Raw genomic sequence first — 25,985 nt, forward strand, 5'->3', positions numbered from 1 at the left:
CCAAGGGGTGAAGCATAGTTTTTAAAACATTCACAGAATGAATACAAGAGACATAGCATGACAAAAATAAGAGTCCCAAAAGGAGAAAAAAGGGCTAATGGAAAAGAGGTAATAATTTCAAAAAATACTAGAAGAAAATTTTCTTGAGATGAAGAAAGGACTCATCTAGTTTCATGCTTCATTTTAAATAACAGACCCCTTTATTTCCAAAACTTGCTTAAAGAGAAGACTGACTCAAAGTACTTGATAAAAGCACAGACCACTGAGCCCCAATCCAGTCCTACCAATTTAGAATTTTTAGGAGAAAATGATAACATGTTTATTTAACAAGCAATTCAAGATATATACATACACTACCAAACGTAAGGTAGATAGATAGTGGGAAGCAGCCGCAGAGCACAGGGAGATCAGCTCGGTGCTTTGTGACCGTCTGGAGGGGTGGGATGGGGAGGGTGGGAGGGAGGGAGATGCATGAGGGAAGGGATGTGGGAACAGATGTATATGTACGACTGATTCACTTTGTTATAAAGCAGAAACTAATAAAAAAATTTTAAAAAGATATTCTTATCATCTGAGAAATTTGGAAAACACTTAGACCTCTTTTAAGCTCCCCAAACTTTAATGTGCATACGAGTCACCTACAGTCTTTTTAAAAATACATCTTTATTGGAGTATAATTGCTTTACAATGTTGTGTTAGTTTCTGCTGTATAACAAAGTGAATCAGCTATATATATACATATATCCCCATATCCCCTCTTGCGTCTCCCTCCCACCCTCCCTCTCCCACCCCTCTAGGTGGTCTCAAAGTACTGAGATGATCTCCCTGTGCTATGCAGTTGCTTCCCACTAGCTATCTGTCTTACATTTGGTAATGTGTATATATCAATGCTACTGTCTCACTTCATCCCACTTTACCCTTCTCCCTCCCCGTGTCCTCAGGTACATTCTCTACATCTGCGTTTTTATTCCCGTCTTTCCCCTAGGTTCATCAGAACCTTTTTTTTTTCAGATACCATATATATGTGTTAGCATATGGTATTTGTTTTTATCTTTCTGACTTACTTCACTCTGTATGACAGACTCTAGGTCCATCCACCTCACTGCAAATAACTCAGTTTGGTTTCTTTTATGGCTGAGTAATATTCCATTGTATACATGTTCCACATCTTCTTTATCCATTCATCTATTGATGGACACTTATGTTGCCTCCATGTCCTGGCTATTGTAAATAGTGCTGCAATGAACACTGTGTAATAAGACCTACAGTCTTATTAAAATGCCTACCTAGTTTGATAGTTCTGCATTGGCCCAAGCACTTACATTCCCAAGTAGATTCCGGGTGATGCCAATGTTGCTGGTTCAGGGACCAGGAGTAATACTTTGGCCATAGTTAAAGATTAGATGCTTCACAGTTCATTTTTTGATACATAACATTGATACCAAACCTTATCAAGATAGAAGAGGAAAAAAAGGTAGACATGAATCTCACTTAGGCAAATAGATGCAAAATTGTTAAATAAAACATGAGCAATTTGATTCCAGCAATGTATCAAAGGAATGATATAGCTTCTGGCCAAGCAGAGTTCGTGCCAGGAAGGTTAGGGTAGGTCAGTGTTTGGGTCAGTGTTGGGAAGTCTATCCATTTAATCCATTGTGTCAACAAGTTAGTGAAAAAAATTGCACACTCATATCAACAAATCCCGAAAAAGGCATTAAAAAAAAAGAAATGATATGACATTCCAATGAAAACTTCAAGGCAAAATATAGTAGAAGGAAGCTATTTAAACATAAAAGACTGTTTAGCAAATTTAACAACAAATATTATCCTAAATGGTAAAAAACCAAAGCCATCCTAATTAACTTCAGAAACTGTATGGAAATACCTGCTATCACTGTTTTGAATTCGACTTTGTCTTGGAAGGTAAAGGAAATTCAATGAGACAAGAAAATGCTAAAGGTGTGATTGAAAACTACAGAAACTCAAGTGGAAAACACTAGAATTTTCTTGAATAAGAAATTTAGTAGAATGGCTAGGTCACACTCACACAGACACATATAAACAAATACATATACACAGAAGTCAATAGGCTTTCTTTGATCTAGGGTAAAAAACGAAAATGTTTCATTTACAATAGAAACAAAACACATGGAAATACATTTAATCAAAAGACTGGATCTATTTTAACCAAAATTATAAAATCTTTTTTGAAAAGCATAAAACAAGACTTGAAGAAATGGAAAGGCATACCATGTTCTTGGAAGAAAAAATCTAGTATCAAAAATGTCAATTTGGGGCTTCCCTGGTGGCACAGTGGTTGAGAGCCTGCCTGCCGATGCAGGGGACACGGGTTCGTGACCCGGTCCGGGAAGATCCCACATGCTGCAGAGTGGCTGGACCCATGAGCCATGGCCGCCGAGCCTGCGCGTCCGGAGCCTGTGCTCCACAACAGGAGAGGCCACAACAGTGAGAGGCCCGCGTACCACAAAAAAAAAAAAAGAAAAGAAAAAAGAAAAAAAAGGTCAATTTTGTCAAAATTAAATAAATTACAGGCAGTTCCAATTAGAATAGTACAGTAGTCTATTTTTTTGGGGGGGAATTTTAAAAGTTGAATTAAAAATACTAAAATTTAAATGTGATGTCCCAAAATAGATAAGAAAACCATGAAATGAGCACTTATGTGAACTTGCCTTACCAGTATCAGAATATTTTATTTCTGTGTTAGTCAGGATAAGCTACTATATCATAGTGAGTAACAAATTAATCCCAAACCCTAGTGCTTTAACACAAGAAGAATTCATTTATTGCTTATGCTACATGTCCATAATGATTTGGCAGGGGACTGTGTTATTCAGTCACTCCGGAATTCCAGATGATTGGGACCTGTCCTCTTGTAGCTGCATCATTTGGGACTTGGCAGGAGACAATATATGGAGAAATCTCTCTCTCTCTCTCTCTCTCACTCTCTTTCTTTTACTCCCTCCCCTGCCCCCCCCCACACACACTTCTATGCTTTAGCCTGGAAGTGATACATATCATTTCCACTAACAACCTGTTGGCTGAATTAGTTGGCTCTGCCTCATTGCAAGGGGGCTAGGAAAAGTAGGAGCTCATATGAATTATATGTATAATGTTGCTATAGAAATAGATAAATATATCAGTGGGAAAGACTGGAGAATATAAATATTAAATCACATATATTCAAAAATTTATCCTATGACAAGGATAATGATTTAATTCACTATGAAAGTGGATAGAGCTGTGAAAATGAGCAAACTATATGAAAAAAGTATTTTACATGATATAAAATAGCAAACTCGAGGTGAATTAAAGGGCTTAATGTAAAAAAAAAGAAACAGTAAAAAACTGAAAAGAAAATCTAGGAAACAATGTGAAAAAAGCCAGGATTTGGGGAGGTTCTTTTAAGCCAGAACTTAAAAAAACCCGAAAACTATTAAAGCAAATACAGAGTACTTAAAAATTGTTTACATTTTTATGGAAAATACATAAATTCAAGAGATAAATAATAACACTAGAAAAAATATTTGAAATATTCATGACATGCAAAGTGTATGTATGTATAACATACAAAGAGCACCTAGAAAAAAATGACCAGAAAGCAATCCAACAGAAAAAGGGACAAAGGGGTATGAATAGACAATTTATAAAAGGGAAAATCCACATAACCAAAAATATTAAAAGAAGTTGTCCAAATTCTCTAGTTGTCAGGAAAATAAACACTATGTATTAACAATGTTAACATATTTTAGACTGACAAAACTAAAAAATCCTTAATATCTATTACTGTAGGTGATGTGGGGAAAACAGTAATTTAATCACTAGTGAAATGTTATAGTGTTATACCTTTTTAGAAAGCAATCTGGCAACATAAAATAGAAACATACAACACATATACATATATGCATATGAATATGAACACAATCCATTACCTAGCAATTCCACTTGGAATCTATCCCATTGAAATAAAGCATCGGACTGTGGAGACATAAAAATGTTTACAGTAGCATTGTCTTTAGCATCAAAAACTGGAAGCAAAGTGAATTTTAATACAAATAGGGAAGAGAGTGTATAAATTATGATGCATCTATACCACAAGAATAATATTTAGCCATTGAAAAGAATGAGTTAAATCTACCTGTTGTCTCTGAAGCATCCAAACAATGTTTTGAGTGAGAAAAACAAAATTCAGGTGATAGTGAAAATCCTATATGTGTAAATGTATGGCTATTGTGCTTGTATTTCTGCCTATATGCTATTAAAGGGCCTGGACAAATAAGAAAGAATTTATACTAAGTTGTCAACAGAATTTTCTTTGAGCCTGGTGGGTCTGTGTTGTGTGCCAAGGAGGAAGTTCAGTAGAAAGGAGAGCTGAGGAAACAAATATCAACTCTTGGAGAAAAAAAGCATATATAGGATCTTACTGATAAAATTTTGCAAAGTTATTCCCTGTGTGGGGAAGGAGTGATGCCAGAGCAAGTCCCTGATTAGAAGGTGTGTGTGTGTGTGTGTGTGTGTGTGTGTGTGTGTGTGTGTGTGTGAATTAAGGACAACTTTTTTTTTTTTTTTTTTTTTTTTTTTTTTTTTACCTTGTAGCTGATTAATTAAGGACAACTTTTGCTACTGTATGGCTGAGGCATTTTATTAATGTGAAACTATCATGAATATGCTTTGTTTTTTATGTGGGAAAGAAATTAACTTCAGCAAATCATACATACTTAGGACATGGCTACCAGTCATGAGGACCCAGGAACAGGAAGGAGCTACCTAGGGCAGCCTCACCTACTCTTCGGGGCCAGGAATGCAGACTCTTGAAGACCAGAGTAAGAAATGTAGGTGTTCTTCTGAGTTAGCTGGACCTTGTGGGACTTTAAGCAGGGTGACATGATTTGACATATGAAATGTATATATGGGATATTCTCCTCCCTTTCACACTCAGCCTCCTCTCATCCTTAACATTCTTCAGGCTTAACATTCAAATCCACAGATATGATTTTCTACACTCTTCCCTGGTTCCCCTCATTGTCTAGATTAATGCCTGCCTCTTCTCTTATCAGGCCTAATACCTTTGCTCGTCATAATACTGCCCACTTTGTGTAGGTAATTGTCTCTTTCTCTGTCACTATACTGTAAATGTTTTCTAGGCTATATCCACAGCACAGTAGTACCTGGTTCAAATTATCGTCTTGCCCCACTAATGGAGGATTAATAGATAAATCCTGATTTTTTAGCATTTATTTTAAATTTATTTGTATTTAGCTTTTATTATATACTTAGGATTTATTCTCTTTCTCCCCACCCCACCCGCAAGCATTGAGTAAAATTCCTTTAGAAAAAGTCAGGCCGTCTCCACCGGACAGGGAGAAAGAGGGAAAGATAGCTTTAAGACAGCTTGGGAGGAGAAATTAAAGGTGGACGGACACATACATACTCACGCTCTCTGTCAGCTCTTCGAGGTGGTGGAAGCAGCAGTGAGAGATCCAGAGTGGAAGAGAAGGTGTTCCCTTCCACAAGAAGGCTCTCCTTTGCTGCCTCTCTGAATGGGGTGGGGTGGGGTGGGATGGGGCAGGGTGGGCACTGTTCTTTTCAAGGTATCACTGGAGTTTTCTTTTCAGGGTTTAAGGGTGCTTGGAGGAGCAGGCAGTGCAATATGCGATTCATATAAACGCTGAAATTCCAGGATTCAACAAAAGCAGAGTGAACTAGCAGATTCCCCGAAAGCATCGGATTTTAGCCCGGCTTAAATCCATACAATACGTTTCTGAACATTAAAGCGCTTCCCGCGAGATACTTTGCTCCCTCTCAGGAGAAGCGCTCAACCAGGCAGAACGAGTGCATCAACTCGGCTCCCAGTCGAGCGCCGGCTTACTCAAATCCGAGCTTCCGCGCCCATCTCAGCCCACATCCCACAGTTCCGAGTCCCCGCAGTGAAAGGTGCGGGATCGGGCAGAGGGGTAGATGGCCCCCAGAAAGGCTCGGAAGATTCGAGTGCCCACGGAACCTCATCTCCCAGGGCGTCTGGCTGGAACGCCCTCAGAACCTCAGTCCACCTCGGTTTCTGCAAAACGGTTGGCACCTACTGGCGAGCCCCTCCCAGCTTCTCCCAGCGCCCTGTACCAACTTGGCCATTTGAAATGGTCTTGGACTAGGAGAAGAGGCCTCGACGCCCGCCAGGGGCGGGTCTGGGGTGGGGAGATAAGGCGAACAGTCATGCCCTCTAGTATTTATGCAAACCTGGCAGCCGGGTGGGGAGAGGAGGAAGAGCCCCCGACGCCACCCCGGGACCGGCTCTGGCCCACAGGCCGGAGAGGCGCGGAGGCAGAGGCTGCTGGTCTCGGGGAGGCCAACGCGAGGACGCAGTGGGTGCTGGCAGAGAGCCCAGAGATGCGCGCCTGGGAGACATACCGCTTCGCAGGGAGCTCAGCCCAGTCCCCACTGCCTGCGCGGGGACCTCATCTGGAGAGCGCCACTGGAGCTTTTCATGGGATGAGGGGTGGCTGGGGAAGGTGTCCCCAAAGCTTAGAACCTGTCACTGCTTCCCAGGGGAATCGGCCTGCTAGGGAAAGGAACTAGGTATTTTGGGAGTGTTTCGGGCTGGAGCGAGGCCCGGAGCGAGCGCTGGCACGTCGCCCCCACACTTGGCCAACTCCGACCGCCAGAAGCAGGGGCCTCTGCAGAGCTATGGCAGCATTCCTGCCCTCCCTGGATGTTGAGCGTCCATCGCTACAGCTCTTTTGCGAATCCTTCCTTTCCCCTTGGTTCATCTGGGGTTCCAGCTGCGGACCCCATCTGGCGCAGTTACTCCGAGGTGACCTATCTAGCGCCCCCTCGAGGAGTGCGTGGGGAACCCGGCTTGCAGACTCTCACAGCAGGTAGCAGCAAAAGGCTTGGTGGCTGTGATGGTGCAGTGAGACAGTTGTCAACAGATGGTGCAGCTGCAGCTCTGCGCAAGGGGGCTGGCGAGCACGTAGCCAGGTACGGCCCCTTCCCAGTGACGTCTTCACAGTGGGTTATAAAGACCTCACGCGCAGGCTGCCGAGGTTCTGCTAACTCCCGAGCTGAGCAGGACCCGAGCCAAGAGGCGCCTGCAAAGCTGCAGACAGTGGCGGCGGTGGCGGTGGTAGTGAAAGCAAAGGAAAAAATCTCCAGCTGGGCGCAGGGCCCCGGAATTCCTGCCACAGGCTCTGAACTTTGACAGGTCGTGCTGTGACTAATACCCCCACCCCCACCTTCGCCCCGAAGTCCTCACGCAGCACAAGGCTTTGCCTTTCCCGCTGCAGATAGGAGGAATAACAGTTGCAAGCAGCAGCAGGTGCAGAAAGGTGGAGGATCTCTGCTTCCTGGAACCGTGACCCGTGGAATTTCTTTCTCTTTTCCAGCGCCACGCAGGAGAGACGCTGTCTCCAGATTACAGAACTCAAGTGCTTTCTGAAGCTCGAAAGTGGAGGAATTCAAAGCCACCAAGGACATACAGCACATCTAGAAGCTTTTATCTTAGTGCCAAGTCTTCTGCTTACAAAGAAAGAGTTCAGCCCAGAAAGAGCCTGCAGCCCTCCTGTCCTGGTTAAACAGGTCTCTGACCCCAGGCGCTGGCTCAGGACCCTGCTGCAAAGGATTTGCGTGTGTGTGTACAGAGAGGAAGGTTTAATCGCTTAGCAGAAGAATGGATAACGTCCTCCCTGTGGACTCAGACCTCTTCCCAAACATCTCCACCAACACCTCGGAGCCCAACCAGTTTGTGCAGCCGGCCTGGCAAATTGTCCTTTGGGCAGCTGCCTACACAGTCATTGTGGTGACCTCCGTGGTGGGCAACGTGGTGGTGATGTGGATCATCTTGGCTCACAAGAGGATGAGGACAGTTACTAACTATTTCCTGGTGAACCTGGCCTTCGCAGAGGCCTCCATGGCTGCATTCAATACAGTGGTGAACTTCACTTATGCTGTCCACAACGAGTGGTACTATGGCCTGTTCTACTGCAAATTCCACAACTTCTTCCCCATTGCTGCTGTCTTTGCCAGTATCTACTCCATGACAGCTGTGGCCTTCGATAGGTGAGCTTGCCCTTTGTGGAAAAGGGAAAAAAATCCTTAAAGGAAGATAGCATTGCTATGGAGCTTCAGGGCTGGATAGTGCCTGGTTCAAGGTGGAGATTGGCCACCTGAACCCCTGGATTTATACTGACAGTTAGCTGAATCAGTTGTTGATGGGGGATTTTATCTTATCTCACGATTTTCTTTTCTATTTCTCTTTCTTTTTCTACTCTTTTTCACCCATCACCAGTCTCCCTTCCTTTATGTATACATCCCACCTTTTTTCTTCATTTCTCTCTTTTATTTTCCCCTTCTCCACTCATCTTGCTGACATTTTCCATTCAACTCCTACTTTGCTTCTTTCCATATATTCCTTCTCTCTTTTGCCTTTAAAGCCTGAAAGGGATACCCAGGATGTGGCCAAGGGGCCAACCCCTGGCTAGGGCTTTGTGAATCCTTGCAGGCCTGCTATTCAGCTGTACAGCCTTTTGATACCTTCCAGTTTTAAGTATACATAGGACAACTTCCTCATTTTCAATCTTTCCTGAATATTCAGGAACTTTCTGCTCCCAACACAACTCTCCAATATTATTTGGATGTGAAGAGCATTTTATTAGAATCATGAAATACTCAGGATTCTAATCCAGCTCTCTCTATGCTGCTAGGGGCTCTCATTCAGAAAAGAGAGGCAGTTATGTTGTTCTGAAGGAATTCCACAGTTAAGGATCCAAGAGTTTTTCTAAACTTCTCTGGCCATGTGAGGACAATGTTTTTAGCCTCTCTACATCTACAGAGAAACATGCTTGGCAAAGGCAATTAAAGGCAATTGAAAGCTCTTTCCCTCCTGCACCCAACAGGCTAGGGTTTGAGAGGCTGATTAAAAGTGAAAATGTTGGCATTTTCACATATTGGAGCTACAGTTCTGGAATGAAAGTGTCCTAAGGTGACATGATGGAAAATTGATCATTAGAGCACAGCTCTATTTGTATTGACTTTTTTGTGGGTGTCCTAGGTTGCTAATGTGTATATCTATGGGTGTACAAGTGTTAAATGTTTACCTAGGATGTGGAGGTATGTTTAAAACACCTACCACTGTGATTGTAAAATGAGTTCTTTTGATGGCCTTGCTGAGATAAATGAATATGAGAAGCCCAATGAAGGAGCTAAGAGAAAAACTTCAACAAAATCATTCCCAAATTACTGAATTCCTTTGCATAGATATTTGTAATTGATTTGAGGTCTTTTGCAGGTTCTGTAGTCAATGATCACTTTTAAAATCAGAGAAAACAATGTTTCCTTTGCAGTGATGTCCAAATGCTAATTTTTAAGTTCCCTTTATGCAACTCTTAAGTGCTTAATATGTTGTGTGTAAAATAAGTGGTGGTGAATCAATTTATACTTTATATGTAGAAGGGAAGCCAATTACTCAAAGTGGTAGTGAAGTGAATTCTTTTGTAAATTTATCTCTTATGCTATTCTGGTTTTTAGATATTTGGTTTGCTGAAAGTGAGGTACCTGTAATCTTTCTGCACTGACTTGCTCTTTTAACTTCACATCAGCCCCCTTAAACTTAGAAAACTCACAGCATGATGTATAACTGATTATATGTGCAGTGAAACCTGGTGCCTTTTCGGCCTTACACACGCTGTCTTGATTATCCCTAAATTAGAGGGGAAGTTGGTATTTTTGCTACACCGGGTACTCGTGTGAGCTCAGGGGAGACCTCACAGTCAGCATGAGCCCAAGCATTCAGTAGCTGATGGAACACCAGAGGACAGCTCTCTTGCTTTGGCTTACACAGAAATGACATGTTCCACAGCCCTTCTCCTTCTCTTTGAACTTAGAAGGTTAGGGGCAAGATTCAGGGTCAAACTCTTCAGTGGGTTGGGCAAGGAGCCAGATTTTGGCTGCTTTGACTCTGGCATCACAGGCTCCACTGTTTCTCTCCAGGCAAACCATAGACCCTGACCCTTCATGACACCTGCTCAGTGAGGTCAGAGGATCTCTGGTGTCAGAGCTGAGAGCAATGACAACAAGAAATGTCACCTGTGCCTGATGTGCAGATTATCAATGGCATGCTCAGGGCTAGAGTTCAAGGTAGAGTTAAGGATGATGCCTCAAGGCTGTGTCGCCAAGTCCTCCAAGTGTTCCTTCTGTTTTTCCTTGCTCAGCCTCATGAGCTGAGTAAATTAATCTCCTCAGGCCCTCTGATGAATCTAGCTCCACCACAGGCATGGTCATCAATTCTCTCCCAAGAATGCTTTAGAAAGGAAGAGACCTCCAGCTCTTTCCATATGAATGATCGCTTCTTTCTCCATCATGACAATGCAGACTTTGAGGAAAGGTTAAATTATCTTTTTGTACGCTCCTTGAATTTTTAACAGGTAATCTTTGAATCATCTTAAAAATGAAAGCAACGTGGTTTTCCAGATTATAAAATTAAACCTTGTTCATGAAGGACATAGAAACAAAAATACAAATCAACCATTAATTCACAATGCAACAGTAACACCTGTTAACAGTTGAATTTCTTTTATGACTATTACACTACATAATTGAAGTCAGAGCCTAGATAATTTTGTAGCTTACTTTTTTCCATTGATATTAATGGAAAACATTAATAATATTTTCCCATGTTATTAAAAAGTCTTCAGTCACATAATCATAGTGGCTTCCTATTATTCCATTTTATGAATGTGCCATTATTACTTTAACCATCTCCCTACTGCTGGGAATCTAGGTGATGTCTAGATTTTTTTGCCATTATGATTAAAGTACTAATAAACATTTCTGTATGATAATTTTATTCTGCTTTCTTGAATATTTCTTTAGGGTAGATTTCCCAGAAGTAGAATTACTGGGTCAAATGAAATGAAATTTTTAAAAACATTTCCTCCTAACTTTAAAAGATTATAAACTCTGGGCAGAGCAAGGAACATTTCTCTTCTGTCTTGTTTATCTTCTCAGAACAGAGAAGAGTGCTTCGCACTTAACAGTCACTACATGTTTATTGATTAAATGAATGAATGAATGAATAAAATAATACATGTTCCTGGAAGAACATCATCAATGGCATGCTCAGGGTTACATTAGGCATAAGGCTTCAAGGCTGTATCTCCAAGTCCTCCATTTAAAAAAAATGTAAAAATCTACAATTCCACTATTGACAGTTAACCTTTTAAAAGTCTGGAATGCTAGCTTATACTTTTTCTGTGTTATTTATACCACATAAAGTCACTCATACTTTTTAAGATAAATTTTGGATCATAATAAAAACAGTTTCAGCAGCTGTTTTTTTTGTGTGTGTTTTGTTTTGTCCCTTAGCATCATATCATGGCCATTTTCCATGTCATGAAATAGTTTTCAAAATAGGATTTTTAATGGATGCATTATATTGCAAGGCTGTAATCATTTATTTAACCATTTCTCTATTTTTAGATGTATATTGTTTCCATTTTCAATGATTACGAGTAACTTTGAAATTAATATCCTTGACATAAATCTTTAGAGCATCCCTTGTTCTTTTCATAAAATAAACTCCTTAAAGTTAAATAGTTAGGTCAAACCGTCTTGGTAAACTATGCCAAATTTCCTTCTAGAAACAAAATGTAAGCAAAGAAAAAACTTCAGCTGCAGATTGTAGAACTAATTTGAATCTTTCTTGTAATCTTTCCATAGAATGAGGGGAGAGAGGGAATGAATGAGGTCCCCTTCAGAAGGAGTACTTATTTACTGAAGGCAATGACTACCTAGAATTTTTAAAAGCTGCAGAGATAAATATACTAAATAATATCATGTCTAACTCTAATTAAACTCCAAAAAACACCAGGGATTTTACTTTTTAAAACTCCATAAGATTTTTAAATTCCTTCCTATTGTACAAACTAAAAGGTGTGTGTGATGTTTCATGAAATTAGAAGCTGGAGGACACTGAGAGGTGACACCATTTTTCAGGAGCCAGTGATGATGACTGGTTCTAGTTTTGTGGAGCAACATCTAAGAAGAGAGGAGGGGGGATCCAATCCTTAAGCCCCGCAAAACGGGCTACAAAGGCAAAAGGTAACCTGACTTGGAACTGAGCACACAGCAACAGGAAGCTCAGAAAAGCTTTGGTCTGATAACACTGCTTCTCTACCTGGTAGGGGCAGTTATAATTTCATCAAGATGAAAGGTGAAAGTTGCTCACTACTCAGATTGGCTCCAGATATGTTGTATTTGAGTGAAAGAAAACATCTAATGATGGTCTCTGGACAATATGAAATTTGGTGAGGACCAAAAATATAGTTCCTCAGATAGGGGTAATTGTTGAAGATAGAAGAGGGAATGAACTCTCTGAGAGATTAAAAGAGGAACCAAGAGTAAAGACATGCATAAATAACAAAACTCTGCCTATTAATTCCCTGGTATCCATTTCAATCTGTTCCAGTCATACTCAGCTACAAGTCTAAATAGCCTGCTTCCCAAGTCTCTGCTAGACCTGCAGTCTGTCCTTGAACCTCACCTTGTTGACAGACTTGGATCTCAGGGTAGTCCTTCTCCATCACCCAGAGACGAGTCTTAGATCCCAAGATCCTTTACACTAATTTAGATAGATCTTACAATCCATGACTAAGCACCTGAGTGTTGATGAGAATGTCCATTCACTAGAGCTCATCCACAATAACTGACCCTGTCTTTCCAAATCAGGAATCTCGAATATCAGGGTTGATGCAGATCAACTTGAGTTGTTACATCTTGGATGAGTCATTTTGGCTGCAGAATTTTTCCTGGAGAGGTATAATGCCCACCTACTCTCTGGAGTTGCCCCACTGCACTTACCACATCCTCTCCCTATTCATATGACACCCCCTGCAGTGTCCTGAATGGTCAAGGCCCTTGGTGGTGAGGATGGGGTTAGCTATCAGAAACATAAATAGGTTCAAATGGGGGAAAATAAAGAGCAATTCTCAATGTAAAAGCATGTAGTAGGAGCACAGGACTTTGTTATTATTATTGTTGTTGAATTAGCAAATGGCAGAATAATGATCGTGAGGGAGAAACACATGGTTAACCTTGGACAAAGATCATCAGTCCATCAAGGGATGGGCCCACCAGGTAAGGTGGTTCCTGAATCAGGGCTTCATGTCTTCCCTCAAAGGGCTTATACTACATAATGAGGCAAATAAGACTGATTTAAAGATAACTATAACATAAGGTGTTATGTGATAGGTTTCACAGGTATTGTACAGACAAATTCTATAGGAGGGAAGAGGAGGGAGGTTATCTAGCAACAGTGATCAAGGAAGACCTCAAATGGTGGCAACTGATTTGGACCTTGAAGATTAGATAAGATTTTTAGAGAAGAAGATAAATAATGGTGACATTCTAGGTAAAAGAAACAGTGTGACAAAAGTATGGAAGTAAAAAGTTGCAAAGTGTTTGGGGAGAATGACAGGCTGACTCAACTGAAGCGAATTCACAACCGAATCAGGGAACGAATGGAGGAGTTGGTCAGAAGAAAATGAGTCGATTTTGTTGGATTTTATGTGAAAATATAATGATTAGTTGGAAATGCCCAACAAGCAGTTTAAGAGATGGGGCTAGAGAATGAGAACCCAGGGACCAAAATGTTTACTTAGGAATTTTCCAAACAGATGGCTTATGGGAGAGTTGAAAATAGAGAACATCTCTTTTACCTATATATGTGTTTCCAGAGAAGAGACCAAAGATTCATGGAAATGTGCTATCAGGCCATAGGAGGGGCAAATGAAGAAACAGAGAGTTAGTGGAATAATCAGGATATGAGGAGTGACAAAAATTAAGAGAGGAAAATTGTGGTGGGTTATATTAATTATAGCGTCATTAGAATCCAAGGATGATGACATTGATTTTGGCAATTAGAGAACATAGGTGAGCTGTGATAGTGTCAGCAAAGTATGATAAGGGGGTATAAAGTTAGATGGCAGTGAGGGAAATGGCCTCTTACTCATCCATCCATCCATCTATCCATTCATGAAACCATTTTTGAGCCCTTAACTATGTACCAGATGCTGAGGCAGTAAAACATTGCCTTTATCCTTCTGCTCTCTGTCTTCAGCTATTGACGAATTTATGAGCACCGTTATAACCCAATGTAATAAGTACCATGCAGAGGGAGTTTGGAGACAAAGCAAAGAACTGTCCTTCGGAAGATGGGAAACACGGTAAAATAAAGCAAAGAAGAGGAGGGGAGGAGGAAAGAAAGCAAAGTACAGAGAAAACAATGTGGAGTTTGGGTTTTTAAAAACAAACTTCAAGAGCACTGGATCAGGGAATTATCATAAGTATTTATTAATGTTTGTCACTTGGAAACTAGAAAGGAGATTTTATGTTAATAAAATTTATAATGATACCTTATGATGCATGCTCTCCAATCCATTGTCTCATCAAATCTTCATTACCAATGGGGATTGTGTTTCCACCTTGTAAAGACTATTAGAAACAATTTCTTTTAGCATCATCCTCTCCACTCCCTCATAGCTTGGAGACCCATGCAATTTTCATCTATGTGCCTTAGATATCTGCCTGTATACTCCTGCTCAAGGTGGCTTTTGAGTGCTATATCATTTAAGGAAAGTGATGAAAGGGTCCTACTGTGTCAGAGATGATGTTAGAGCACTTTTGACAAGTTTTCACTCAAATAGTAATTCAACCCCGCAACCTTCTAGACGAGGTCATTGTAAGAGGATCAAATTCTGCTTAAATATTTTACTCAATTTGTCTCATTTGTTAAATCCATTCCATTTTGAATCATTATAAAATTATTCCTTTTGTTGAAGGAATAATGCCCCTGATTTGGGTTGCCCTTACTAGTATAATGTCTCTTCCATGTGGCCGTCTCTGATAGATCCCTCCTGAAGCTTCTCTATCCTTGGTTAACTGTCCCTGATTCCTTCATCTTTCCATCTTCGTTGGTCTCTACTTGCTATTCCTGTTTGCTAATGGTCCTTTTAAATGAGAGTTTAACTAATGTCATGAACTGAGCATTACCCTGTTACAATCACCTTGTCCATATCTTCCTGCTGTGGGGCTGGCATACTACCTGGTGACTTTGTCTTCTTAGAGTTAGTTCAGGTGTCACCTCCACCAAGAAGCTGACCTTAATCTACAAGTCTAGATGAGGTGTCCTTTTTATATATTCCTATGTCATTTATGCAACTCTCTGTAACTTATTGGTCTCTCCCACACCTCCCTGCCCACTAAATTGCAAACACCATGAAAACAGGAATGCTTTATCTGGTTTCCTCTTACCAGCAGCTATCCAGTTGCCTGGCACAGAATAGGTACTCATTAAAGTGTTTATAGTGGTTGATATGACTGTACCTCTCTTCTGCACACATCAACCAAAATCTAAAAGCTAGATCCAATGCATCAGACAGACTTCAAAGCACACCTATGATGCTATGCTTTGAAGCAAAAGAAAAATCAGGCCAAATTTATGTCTACCACGGAGTTTTGCTACAATATAGAACACTTTTGGTTTAGAACTCCCTGTTCAAGAATAACTACATGTACTAATTCACCTTGTCTCTTCCATACTTCACTTGACTTGTCCCCACTGGATTCCTGACCCACACTCTGTCCCCAACAGGTATTACACCCCAGGAGAACACCTTTAGTTGAAAGAGGTGTTTATCATTTCTACCTTACCTCCAGTCTATCAAGGCATACTGATAACTGAGATATTTCATGAACACTTCTGTGGCCCAACTGTTGCCAACCCCTCTGGCTTTTTCTCCAACAGCCCTGCTAGCAACAGGAAGTGAACTCTCTGCTTTACTTAGCCTTCCTGAGGCAGGACCAGCAAAAACCTCTCTTCCATCCAGCCCTACAAGTCCTATAACTACAGTGGTTGTCTGAACACCTAGACTATACCATGTTAAAATACCACCACAGACACAGCAAAATTCCAGCAGAGTGGCCTGAGAACGTCATAGACCTGGAGGACAGATGGGGAAACTAACTTACATTGCCCAAACCTTCTCTCTTGCCACATTTAGAAGCTATGATTACAACTTATTAGAAGGGGAAATATGAGGCTCTATGGATAAGAACCCCAGGGATGAAAAGACGGTTTAATGATGCCCATGTGATATAAATCTTAGCATGAGTATTAATATATGAACTGCCTTAGGAACTTTGTCTAAGCAGCCTGGAGTCTGATGCCCTTTCCTTCTCTTTATAATTCTTTACTAAATCTACTTTCCAATTCAGCTTTATCATTACGTTTAATATTTGGGACTCTCCGTGAAGTGCCTTTCATGTCCTTTGTATAAGAATGTCTTTTAATAACCTTACATCTGACCTTTGATTATGGAGTTTAGTGTAGGAAAGAGCACAAGCAGTGGATTCCAACAGTGGTTCTACCACTTACTAGGTATGTGAATATGGGCAAGATACTTAACCTCTCTGGGCCTCAATTTCCCCATCTGATAAAAGGGATATTAATAAAAGTTACCTTGTGGAATATTGCTGCAAGGAGAGAAGGAAAAGGAAAGGAATGGAAAGATCTGAAAAGTTCCTGATCTGTGATCTCCAATAAACACTGACACACCATTATAGCCATTATACACACCCATTTCTGTCAGCCTCCTCTTGGATTCCTTCTATATTAGGTAGAACAGCAATAAGGTGAAACAATTATATCCTTCGCCCCAATAAATATAGTTTAAAATACTTCTAATTGGGTCACCAAACCTGTTGCTAAATGCCATCCATCTTCTTTCCCACCTGTGGAGATGCACACACCTTCTACCAGAAGCCAAGCATTTGGATATTGTATACTGTTGACTCTTGAACAACAGGAGTTTGAATTGCATGGGTCCACTTATACCCAGATTTGTTTCAATAGTAAATAATATAGTTCTACTCAGTCAGTGACTGGTTGAATCCACAGATATGGAGGAACAGAAGGCAGGCTATAAATTATACCGTGGATTTTCAAGGGTTGGTTCCTCTGATCCCTGTATTGTTCAAGAGTCAACTGTATTACAGCCCAGAAAAACCAAATCATTTTCTTTTATACCATCTCCAAAATTACACAGTCACTTCCTACATCCTGTATGTCCCAAAGTCACCACCTTCACATGAAGCATCATTTTCATGTTTAATGACTAGGGAGAACTTGGTTATAGCAAAAAACTCTTACTTGCTGCATGTGTTTTCGTTGATACTTAATTTGTATTTCTTTTGCCTTTGAACACATCTTCTAAATCTTGGAAGTTTTCTTATAAATCTAGTTTGTATGTATTAAACATCCACTTTCCCTTGTCCTGGGACTAATGATCAATTTACTATTAAGTATGAGATGGCGTCCTTCCACCTAAACATTTAGCAACATTTTCAAACTTAATCAATTGAACGATCTTACATATTTCCAATTAGTCACAAAATTTTATAAATAAATCAAATAAGCTTAAAAATGTAAACATCACATTTAAACTTGTAAATTTCACTAAATATTTCAAACTATAATTGCAAACTTAATACATCTGGTTTTGTTAAAACTTCAGATCCCTAACTGGATGATTTATAAGTAGGAGAAACAAAATCTTTCTTGGAACTTACATAATTCCAGCAAAGCTAATAAATCAAAACTTCTAAATTAACATATCAAATTCTCTTAAAACATGTCAACCTCCTAAGAACTACACTTACAAATTCAATAAATGAGGTTCTCATGAGTATCTAAACAATGACTATGATATTACTTAGTTAAATCTTCTTAAGTATTTCACTTAAAATTATAAATCTGGTAGGTCAAATTCTCTAATATTTCAGATTCTCATTTCCAACATATTAAAAACAATCACACATAAAGTAACATATACTACTCATAAAACTTACTTCTACACCCACACTTCTTACATAGAAGTACCACTTCTCCACTGTCTATTAACTTTTAAAAAAGGCCTTGCTATGGTTACAGAGTTACCCAAGCAGAGGTGGCAGAATCATCTTCTCCTTAAGGGGCCACTGAGTTTCTGGAATCAGGGTTGAGTCAGAGATCTGAATCTGGGTGTGCCTTTCAGGGGTCTTGCCCAGAGCTGCCACCCAATACCCTGTGCCCTTTTCACAGTGGAGCTCTGCTGGCTCAGTGCCCAAGGTACCACCCACACGTTGCTACTGGAATTGACTTTTGTAGGCCCACTGTGTCTGGTATTTCTGTGGCTTCCTTCAAGTTTTACCCCTTACCAAATTTCATCTTAACATTTTATCATCTGATTTACCTAGATGGAATCACACAGAGCTTCAGACCATACTTAGTTCGCATCCAACTGCTTTACTACCTGAGTAGAACTAGCTGCATACTGTATTCTTTTTTATTTTACCTTCTTATCAACTTCCATTTTGGACTAGCTCATTGATATGGATAAAATGACAAGAAAAAAAAAAACTACCATCTGTCCTGGTTCCTTCAGTTTCTTTTCTGAGACTTTGATGTCATGAAAAATATGTGCCAGAATTTTTATGGATGTATCCTGTCCCTTCACATGAATCATTAAAAACGGAAGGGCCTCCTTAGGGCCCACTGGGCCTTTGGCTTCTGGAACACACAGGGCTGAGTCCATGTTGACAGCTTGGAGGCTTCAGGACACAACAGGGTAGAGTTCATGCTAATGGGAGCCAAGTCTCCTCAGGACTTGCTGGGTCTTCAGCTTTGGGACGTTGTGGGGTCCAGTTCACACTGATGGGAGCCCCGTCTCCTCTGGACCTGCTGGGAGGTGGTGCAGCTGAAGGAAAAGGTAATCCACAGGACCCAAGACATGATAGCTACTAATATACTATTCCCATGGTGCCCCTTAATAACATGAGGACTCCCGGAAAGGAAACAAATATCACAATTTGGTTGAATTTGGTCTGGCCATGTGGCTGACAGGGTCTTTTTCCTTGGCCTGGTGTCAGGTTTGTGCCTCTGAGGTGGGAGAGGTGACTTCAGGATATTAGTCCACCAGAGACCTCCCAGCTCCACATAGTATCAAATGGTAAAAGCTCTCCCAGAGATCTCCATCTCAATGCTAAGACCCAGCTCCACTCAGTGATCAGCAAGCCACAGGTCTGGAAACCGTATGCCAAACAACGAGCAAGAAAGGAACACAACACCATCCATTAGCAGAGAGGCTGCCTCAAATCATAATAAGGTCACAGGCACCCCAAAACACACCATCGAGGACAGTGCTGCCCACCAGAAAGACAAGATCCAGCCTCATCCACCAGAACACAGGCACCAGTCTCCTCCACCCATAAAGCTGGAGTAGCAACCCACTGAAACAACCTTAGCCACTGGGGGCAGACACCAAACACAGTGGGAACCACAAACCCACAGCCTGCAAACAGGAGTCCCTAAACACAGTAAGTTAAGCAAAATGAGAAGACAGAGAAATATGCAGCTGATGAAGGAGCAAAGTAAAAACCCACCAGACCAAACAAATGAAGAGGAAATAGACAGTCTACTTGGAAAAGAATTCAGAGTAATGATAGTAAAGATGAGCAAAAATCTTGAAAGTAAAATGGAGAAGATACAAGAAACGTTTAACAAGGAGCTAGAAGAACTAAAGAGCAAACAAACAATGATGAGCAAGACAATAAATGAAATTAAAAATTCTCTAGAAGGAATAAGTAGCAGAATGAATGAGGCAGAAGAAGGATAGGTGACCTGGAAGATACAATAGTGGAAATAAGTACTGCAGAGCAGAATAAAGAAAAAAGAATGAAAAGAATTGAGGACAATCTCAGAGACTTCTGAGACAACATTAAATGGAACAGAATTCAAATTAAAAGGGTCCCGGAAGAAGAAGAGAAAAAAAAAAAAAAAAAGGACTGAGAAAGTATTTGAGGAGATTATAGTTCAAAACTTCCTCGATATGTGAAAAGAAATAGACAATGAAGTCCAGGAAGCACAGAAAGTCACATACAGGATAAATCCAGGAGAAACATTCCAAGACACATAATAATGAAATTATCAAAAATTAAATACAAAGAAAAAATATTAAAAGCAGCAAGGGAAAAACAACAAATAAAATACAAGGGAATCCACATAAGGTTAACGAAACTCTGAAAGACAGAAGAGAGTGGTAAGACATATTTAAAGTAATGAAAGAGAAAAACCTACAACCAAGATTACTGAGCAAGAATCTCTTTCAGAATCAATGGAGAAATTAAAACCTTCACAGACAAGCAAAAGCTAAGAGAATTCAGCATCACCAAACAAGCTTTACAACAAATACTAAAGGAATATCTCCAGGCAGTAAACACAAAAGAAGAAAAAAATACCTACAATAACAAATGCAAAACAATTAAGAAAATGGTAAGAGGAACATATATATTGAAAATTACCTTAAAGGTAAATGGATTAAATGCTCCAACCAAAAGACACAGACTGACTGAATGGATACAAAAACAAGACCCATATAAATGCTGTCTACAAGAGACCCACCTCAGACCTAGGGACACATACAGACTAAAAGTGAGGGGATGGAAAAAGATATTCCATACAAATGGAAATCAAAAGAAAGCTGGAGTAGCAATTCTCATACCAGACAAAATAGACTTTACAATAGACTATTACAAGAGACAAAGAAGGACATTACATAATGAACAAGGGATCAATCCAAGAAGAAGATATAACAATTGTAAATATTTATGCACCCAACATAGGAGCACCTCAATACATAAGGCAAATGTTAACAGCCATAAAAAGGGAAATCGAAAGAAATACAATGATAGTAGTGAATTTTAACACCCCACTTTCACCAATGGACAGATCATCCAAAATGAAAATAAATAAGGAAACATAATCTTCAAATGACACATTAAACAAGATATATATATATGGCTGATTCACTTTGTTATAAAGCAGAAACTAACACACCATTGTAAAGCAATTATACTTCAATAAAGATGTTAAAAAATTATTTTTTTTAAATGGAGGGGTAAGCGCCTGTTGGTTTGACAAATCCAGGCTCTCAGCATGTTTCACATCTGTGCCTAGAGACGTTATGTGCCTCCTGTGTAAAAGGTCTAAACAGCAGTTTCCACTCCTTAGTGGCAAGGCTTTTATTCTTGGAGCCTGGAAGACTTGAATCATCCAAATGGATAATGAGATTTTCCTTTCTTCAGATCAGCTGGGTTACCCTATGTGAACAGAGTCTCATGGCTTTTTTACAGCTTTAGGCGTGCTGAGTTCCTTTACCTCACCTTCTTTCTCAGCGTCATAGGTTTCAGATAACAAAATAAATGATGCTCTGTTCTTACAGCTGAACCCAGTACTCTAAGCCATATATGGACTGATGAGCATTCAACCTCACAAATCGCACAACTGCCTGCAGGGACAGTGCTGAACAGTCATACCAGCTACCCTTCCAATCTATCATAGAATATAACAGAGACATTAATTTTTTTTTTTTTTTTTTTTTTTTTTTTTGCGATACGCGGGCCTCTCACTGTTGTGGCCTCTCCCACTGCGGAGCACAGGCTCCGGACGCGCAGGCCCAGTGGCCATAGCTCACGGGCCCCGCCGTTCCGCAGCATGTGGGATCTTCCTGGAACAGGGCACGAACCTGTGTCCCCTGCATTGGCAGGCGGACTCCCAACCACTGCACCACCAGGGAAGCCCCAGAGACATTAATTTTTAAAAGCATTATTTGTACATTTAGTGGCATGAGGTGAGATTAGGAGGATAAACTTAAATACCAAACTTGTACAATTACTTAATTAACTAAATTTTACTGTGGAGAAATTTCCTCTTGAATAATTAATATGTTTCATAAGAGTATTTGTCTGACTCTGAAAATGTTTTTAAAAACCTCATTAAATATTCTTCTATAAGATCATGTATAATGGTTACAAAGTGTTATAATTTTAACAATCCCATCTCCAAAAAATTTGTAGGTGTTTCTAACTTTTGCTACAATATGTGATTTGTTATTGGTACGTTTTAGCTAAATTTGCACACAGGCACAATTATTAGGATAAATTCTTAGAAAAAAGGTTATTAAGGGTGTCAGATATTTATAAGGCTTTGGCTTCATTCTGCTAAATTGGTATTCAGAAAGTTTTAACAATTTAACAGGATGAATCAGAAAATATAGACCCATTGTATAGGAGTGCTACTTTCCCCATATTCCTAACAATTTCACGGATATATTTTCCAATTTTAAAGATTAAAATTGCTAATTATGATTGATTTCTTACTATTAAGATTGAATATTTTTGTATATTTATTATTCCTTTAGAATTCACTTTTTGTGCATTACCTACTTATGACCCTAGATTTTATTTTATTTTTCTTTTTTAAATTAAATTTAATTTTTTTATACAGCAGGTTCTTATTAGTTATCTATTTTATATATATTAATGTATATATGTCAATCTCAATCTCCCAATTAATCCCACCGCCACCCCCCCACACACACACCTCTCTTTTCCTCCTTGGTGTCAATAGGTTTGTTTTCTACATCTGTGTCTCTATTTCTGCCTTACAAACCGGTTCATCTGTAACATTTCTCTAGATTCCACATATATGTATTAATGTAAGGCATTTGATTTACTCTTTCTCACTTTACTCTGTATGACAGTCTCTAGGTCCATCCACATCTCTACAAATGACCTAATTTCATTCCTTTTTAATATTCCATTGCATATATGTACCACATCTTCTTTATCCATTCGTCTGTCAATGGGCATTTGAGTTTATTTTTGTGTATGGTGTAGGGAGTGTTCTTTTTTTTAAACATCTTTATTGGAATATAATTGCTTTACAATCGTGTGTTAGTTTCTGCTTTATAACAAAGTGAATCAGCTATACATATACACATATCCCCATATCTCCTCCTCTGGTGTCTCTCTCCCACCCTCCCTATCCCACCCCTGTAGGTGGTCACAAAGCACAGAGCTGATATCCCTATGATATGCGGTTCCTTCCCACCAGCTACCTATTTTACATTTGGTAGTATATATAAGTCCATGCCACTCTCTCACTTCATCCCAGCTTACCCTTCCCACTCCCCGTGTCTTCAAGTCCATTCTCTATGTCTGCATCTTTTTTCCTGTCCTGCCCCTAGGTTCTTCATAACATTTTTTTTTTAGATTCGATATATACAGGTTAGTATAAGCTATTTGTTTTTCTCTTTCTGACTTACTTCACTCTATATGACAGACTCTATGTCCATCCACCTCACTACAAATAAGTCAGTTCCGTTTCTTTTTATGGCTGAATAATATTCCATTGTATATATGTGCCACATCTTCTTTATCCATTCATCTGTCAATGAACACTTAGGTTGCTTCCATGTCCTGGCTATTGTAAATAGAGCTGAAATGAACATTGTGGTACATGACTCTTTTTGAATTATGCTTTTTTCAGGGTATATGCCCAGTAGTGAGAGTGCTGTGTAGTATGGTAGTTCTATTTGTCGTTTTTAAGGAACCTCCATACTGTTCTCCATAGTGGCTGTATTAATTTACATTGCCATGAACAGTGCACGAGGGTTCATTAGGGAGGGTTCTAATTTCACTCTTTTACATGTAGCTGTCCAGTTTTCCCAGCACCACTTATTGAAGAGACGGTCTTTTCTCCATTGTATATCCTTGCCTCTTTTTTCATAGATTAGTTGACCATAGGTGCATGGGTTTGCCTCTGGACTTTCTAACCTGTTTCATTAATCTGTATTTCTGGTTTTGTGCCAGTACCATATTGTCTTGATTACTGTAGCTTTGCAGTATAGTCTGAAGTCAGGGAGTGTGATTCCTCCAGCTCCATTTTTTTCCATCAAGATTGCTTTGGCTATTCAGGGTTTTCTGTGTCTGCACACAAATTTGAAGACTTTTTGTTCTGGTTCTTTAAAAAAAAATGCTGTTGGTAATTTCAGAAGGATTGCATTGAATCTGTAATTATTTTGGGTAATGTAGTCATTTTCACAATATTGATTCTTCCATTCTAAGAATATGGTGTATCTCTCCATCGGTCTGTGTTGTCTTTGATTTCTTTCTTCAGCGTCTTATAGTTTTCTGAGTACAGGTCTTTTACCTCCTTGTGTAGGTTTATTCCTAGGTATTTTATATTTGCAGTGGTGAATGGGGTTGTTTACTTGATTTGTCTTTCTGATCTTTCATTGTTAGTGTATAGGAATGCAAGAGATTTCTGTGCATTAGTTTTGTATCCTTCAAATTTACCAAATACATTGATTAGCTCTAGTAGTTTTCTGATGGCATCTTTAGGATTATCTAAATATAGTATCATGTCATTTGCAAACAGTGATCGTTTTTCTTCTTCTTTTCCAATTTGTATTTCTTTTTTTTTTCTTTTTCTTCTCTGATTGCCATGGCTAAGACTTCAAAACTATCTTGAATAATACTGGTGACAGTGGACATCCTTGTCTTGTTCCTGATCTTAGAGGAAATGCTTTCATTTTTTTCACCAAATTGAGAATGATATTTGCTGTTGGTTTGTCATATATGGCCTTTATTATGTTGAGGTAAGTTCCCTCTATGTCCACTTTCTGGAGTTTTTTTTATAAATGGGTTGAATTTTGTCAAAAGCTTTTTCTGCATCTATTGAGATGATCATATGGTTTTTATTCTTCAGTTTGTTAATATGGTGTATCACATTGATTGATTTGCATATATTGAAGAATGCTTGCATCCCTGGGATAAATCCCACTTTATCATTTTATATGATCATTTTAATGTGTTTTTGGATTCTCTTTGCTAGTATTTTGTTGAGGATTTTGCATCTATATTCATCAGAGATATTGGTCTGTAATTTTCTTTTCTTTTTTTTTTTTTTTTGGTAGTATCTTTGGTATTGGTATCAGGGTGATGGTTGCCTCGCAGAATGAGTTTGGGAATGGTCCTTCCTCTGCAATTTTTTGGAAGAGTTTGAGAAGGATAGGTGTTATCTCTTCTCTAAATGTTTGATAGAATTCGCCTGTGAAGCCATCTGTTCCTGGACTTTTGTTTGTTGGAGGGTTTTTAACCACAGTTTCAATTTCATTACTGTGATTTGTCTGTTCATATTTTCTATTTCTTCCTGGTTCAGTCTTGGAAGGTTATACCTTTCTAAGAAGTTGTCCATTTCTTCCAGGTTGTCCATTTTATTGGTCCTGAGTTGCTTGCAGTAGTCTCTTAGGATGCTTTGTATTTCTGTGGTGTCCGTTGTATCTTCTCTTTTTTTAATTCTAATATTATTGTTTTGAGTCCTCACCTTCTTTCTTGATTAGTCTGGCTAAATGCTTATCAATTTTGTTTATCTTCTCAAAGAACCAACTCTTAGTTTTATTGATCTTTGCTCTGTTTCCTTTGTTTCTATTTCATTACATCTGCTCTGATCTTTATGATTTCTTTCCTTCTCCTAACTTTGGGTTTTGTTTGTTCTTCTTTTTCTATTTTCTTGGGGTGTAAAATTAGATTGTTTTTTTGAGATTTTTCTTGTTTCTTGAAGTAGGATTTTATTGCTATAAACTTCCCTCTTATAACTGCTTTTGCTGCATCCATGGGTTTCGGGTTGTCGTGTTTTCATTGTCATTTGTTTTTAGGTATTTTTGAATTTCCTCTTTGATTTCTTCAGTGATCTCTTGGTTACTTAGTAACGTATTGTTTAGGCTGCATGTGTTTGTGTTTTTTATGTTTTTTCCCCTGTAATTTATTTCTAATCTCATAGCGTTGTGTTTGGAAAAGATGATTTCAATTTTCTTAAATTTACTGAGGCTTGATTTGTGACCCAACATGTGATATATCCTGGAGAATACTTCGTGTGCATGTGAGAAGAAAGTTTAATCTGCTGTTTTCGGATGGAATGTCCTATAAATATCAATTAAATCTCTCTGGTCTATTGTGTCATTTAAAGCTTCTGTTTCCTTATTGATTTTCTGTCTGGATGATCTGTCCATTGGTGTAAGTGAGGTGTTAAAGTTCCCAAC

General features: G+C 39.3%; 1 protein-coding gene across 1 annotated transcript in view; it reads left to right on the plus strand.

The window, feature by feature from the left end:
• Positions 1-7,681: 7,681 nt before the first annotated feature.
• TACR1 (tachykinin receptor 1) overlaps positions 7,682-25,985 on the plus strand; it is a gene marked incomplete at both ends in the record, with an annotated part of 91,069 nt that continues 72,765 nt past the window's right edge. Inside the window, one exon of the mRNA XM_082642270.1 lies at positions 7,682-8,070. Coding sequence (XP_082498396.1) covers positions 7,682-8,070 — 389 coding nt within the window. The remainder of the gene's footprint in view (positions 8,071-25,985) is intronic.

The sequence above is a fragment of the Mesoplodon mirus genome (assembly GCF_964341445.2).
Source record: "Mesoplodon mirus genome assembly, chromosome: 14".
NCBI classification, from domain to species: domain Eukaryota; kingdom Metazoa; phylum Chordata; class Mammalia; order Artiodactyla; family Ziphiidae; genus Mesoplodon; species Mesoplodon mirus.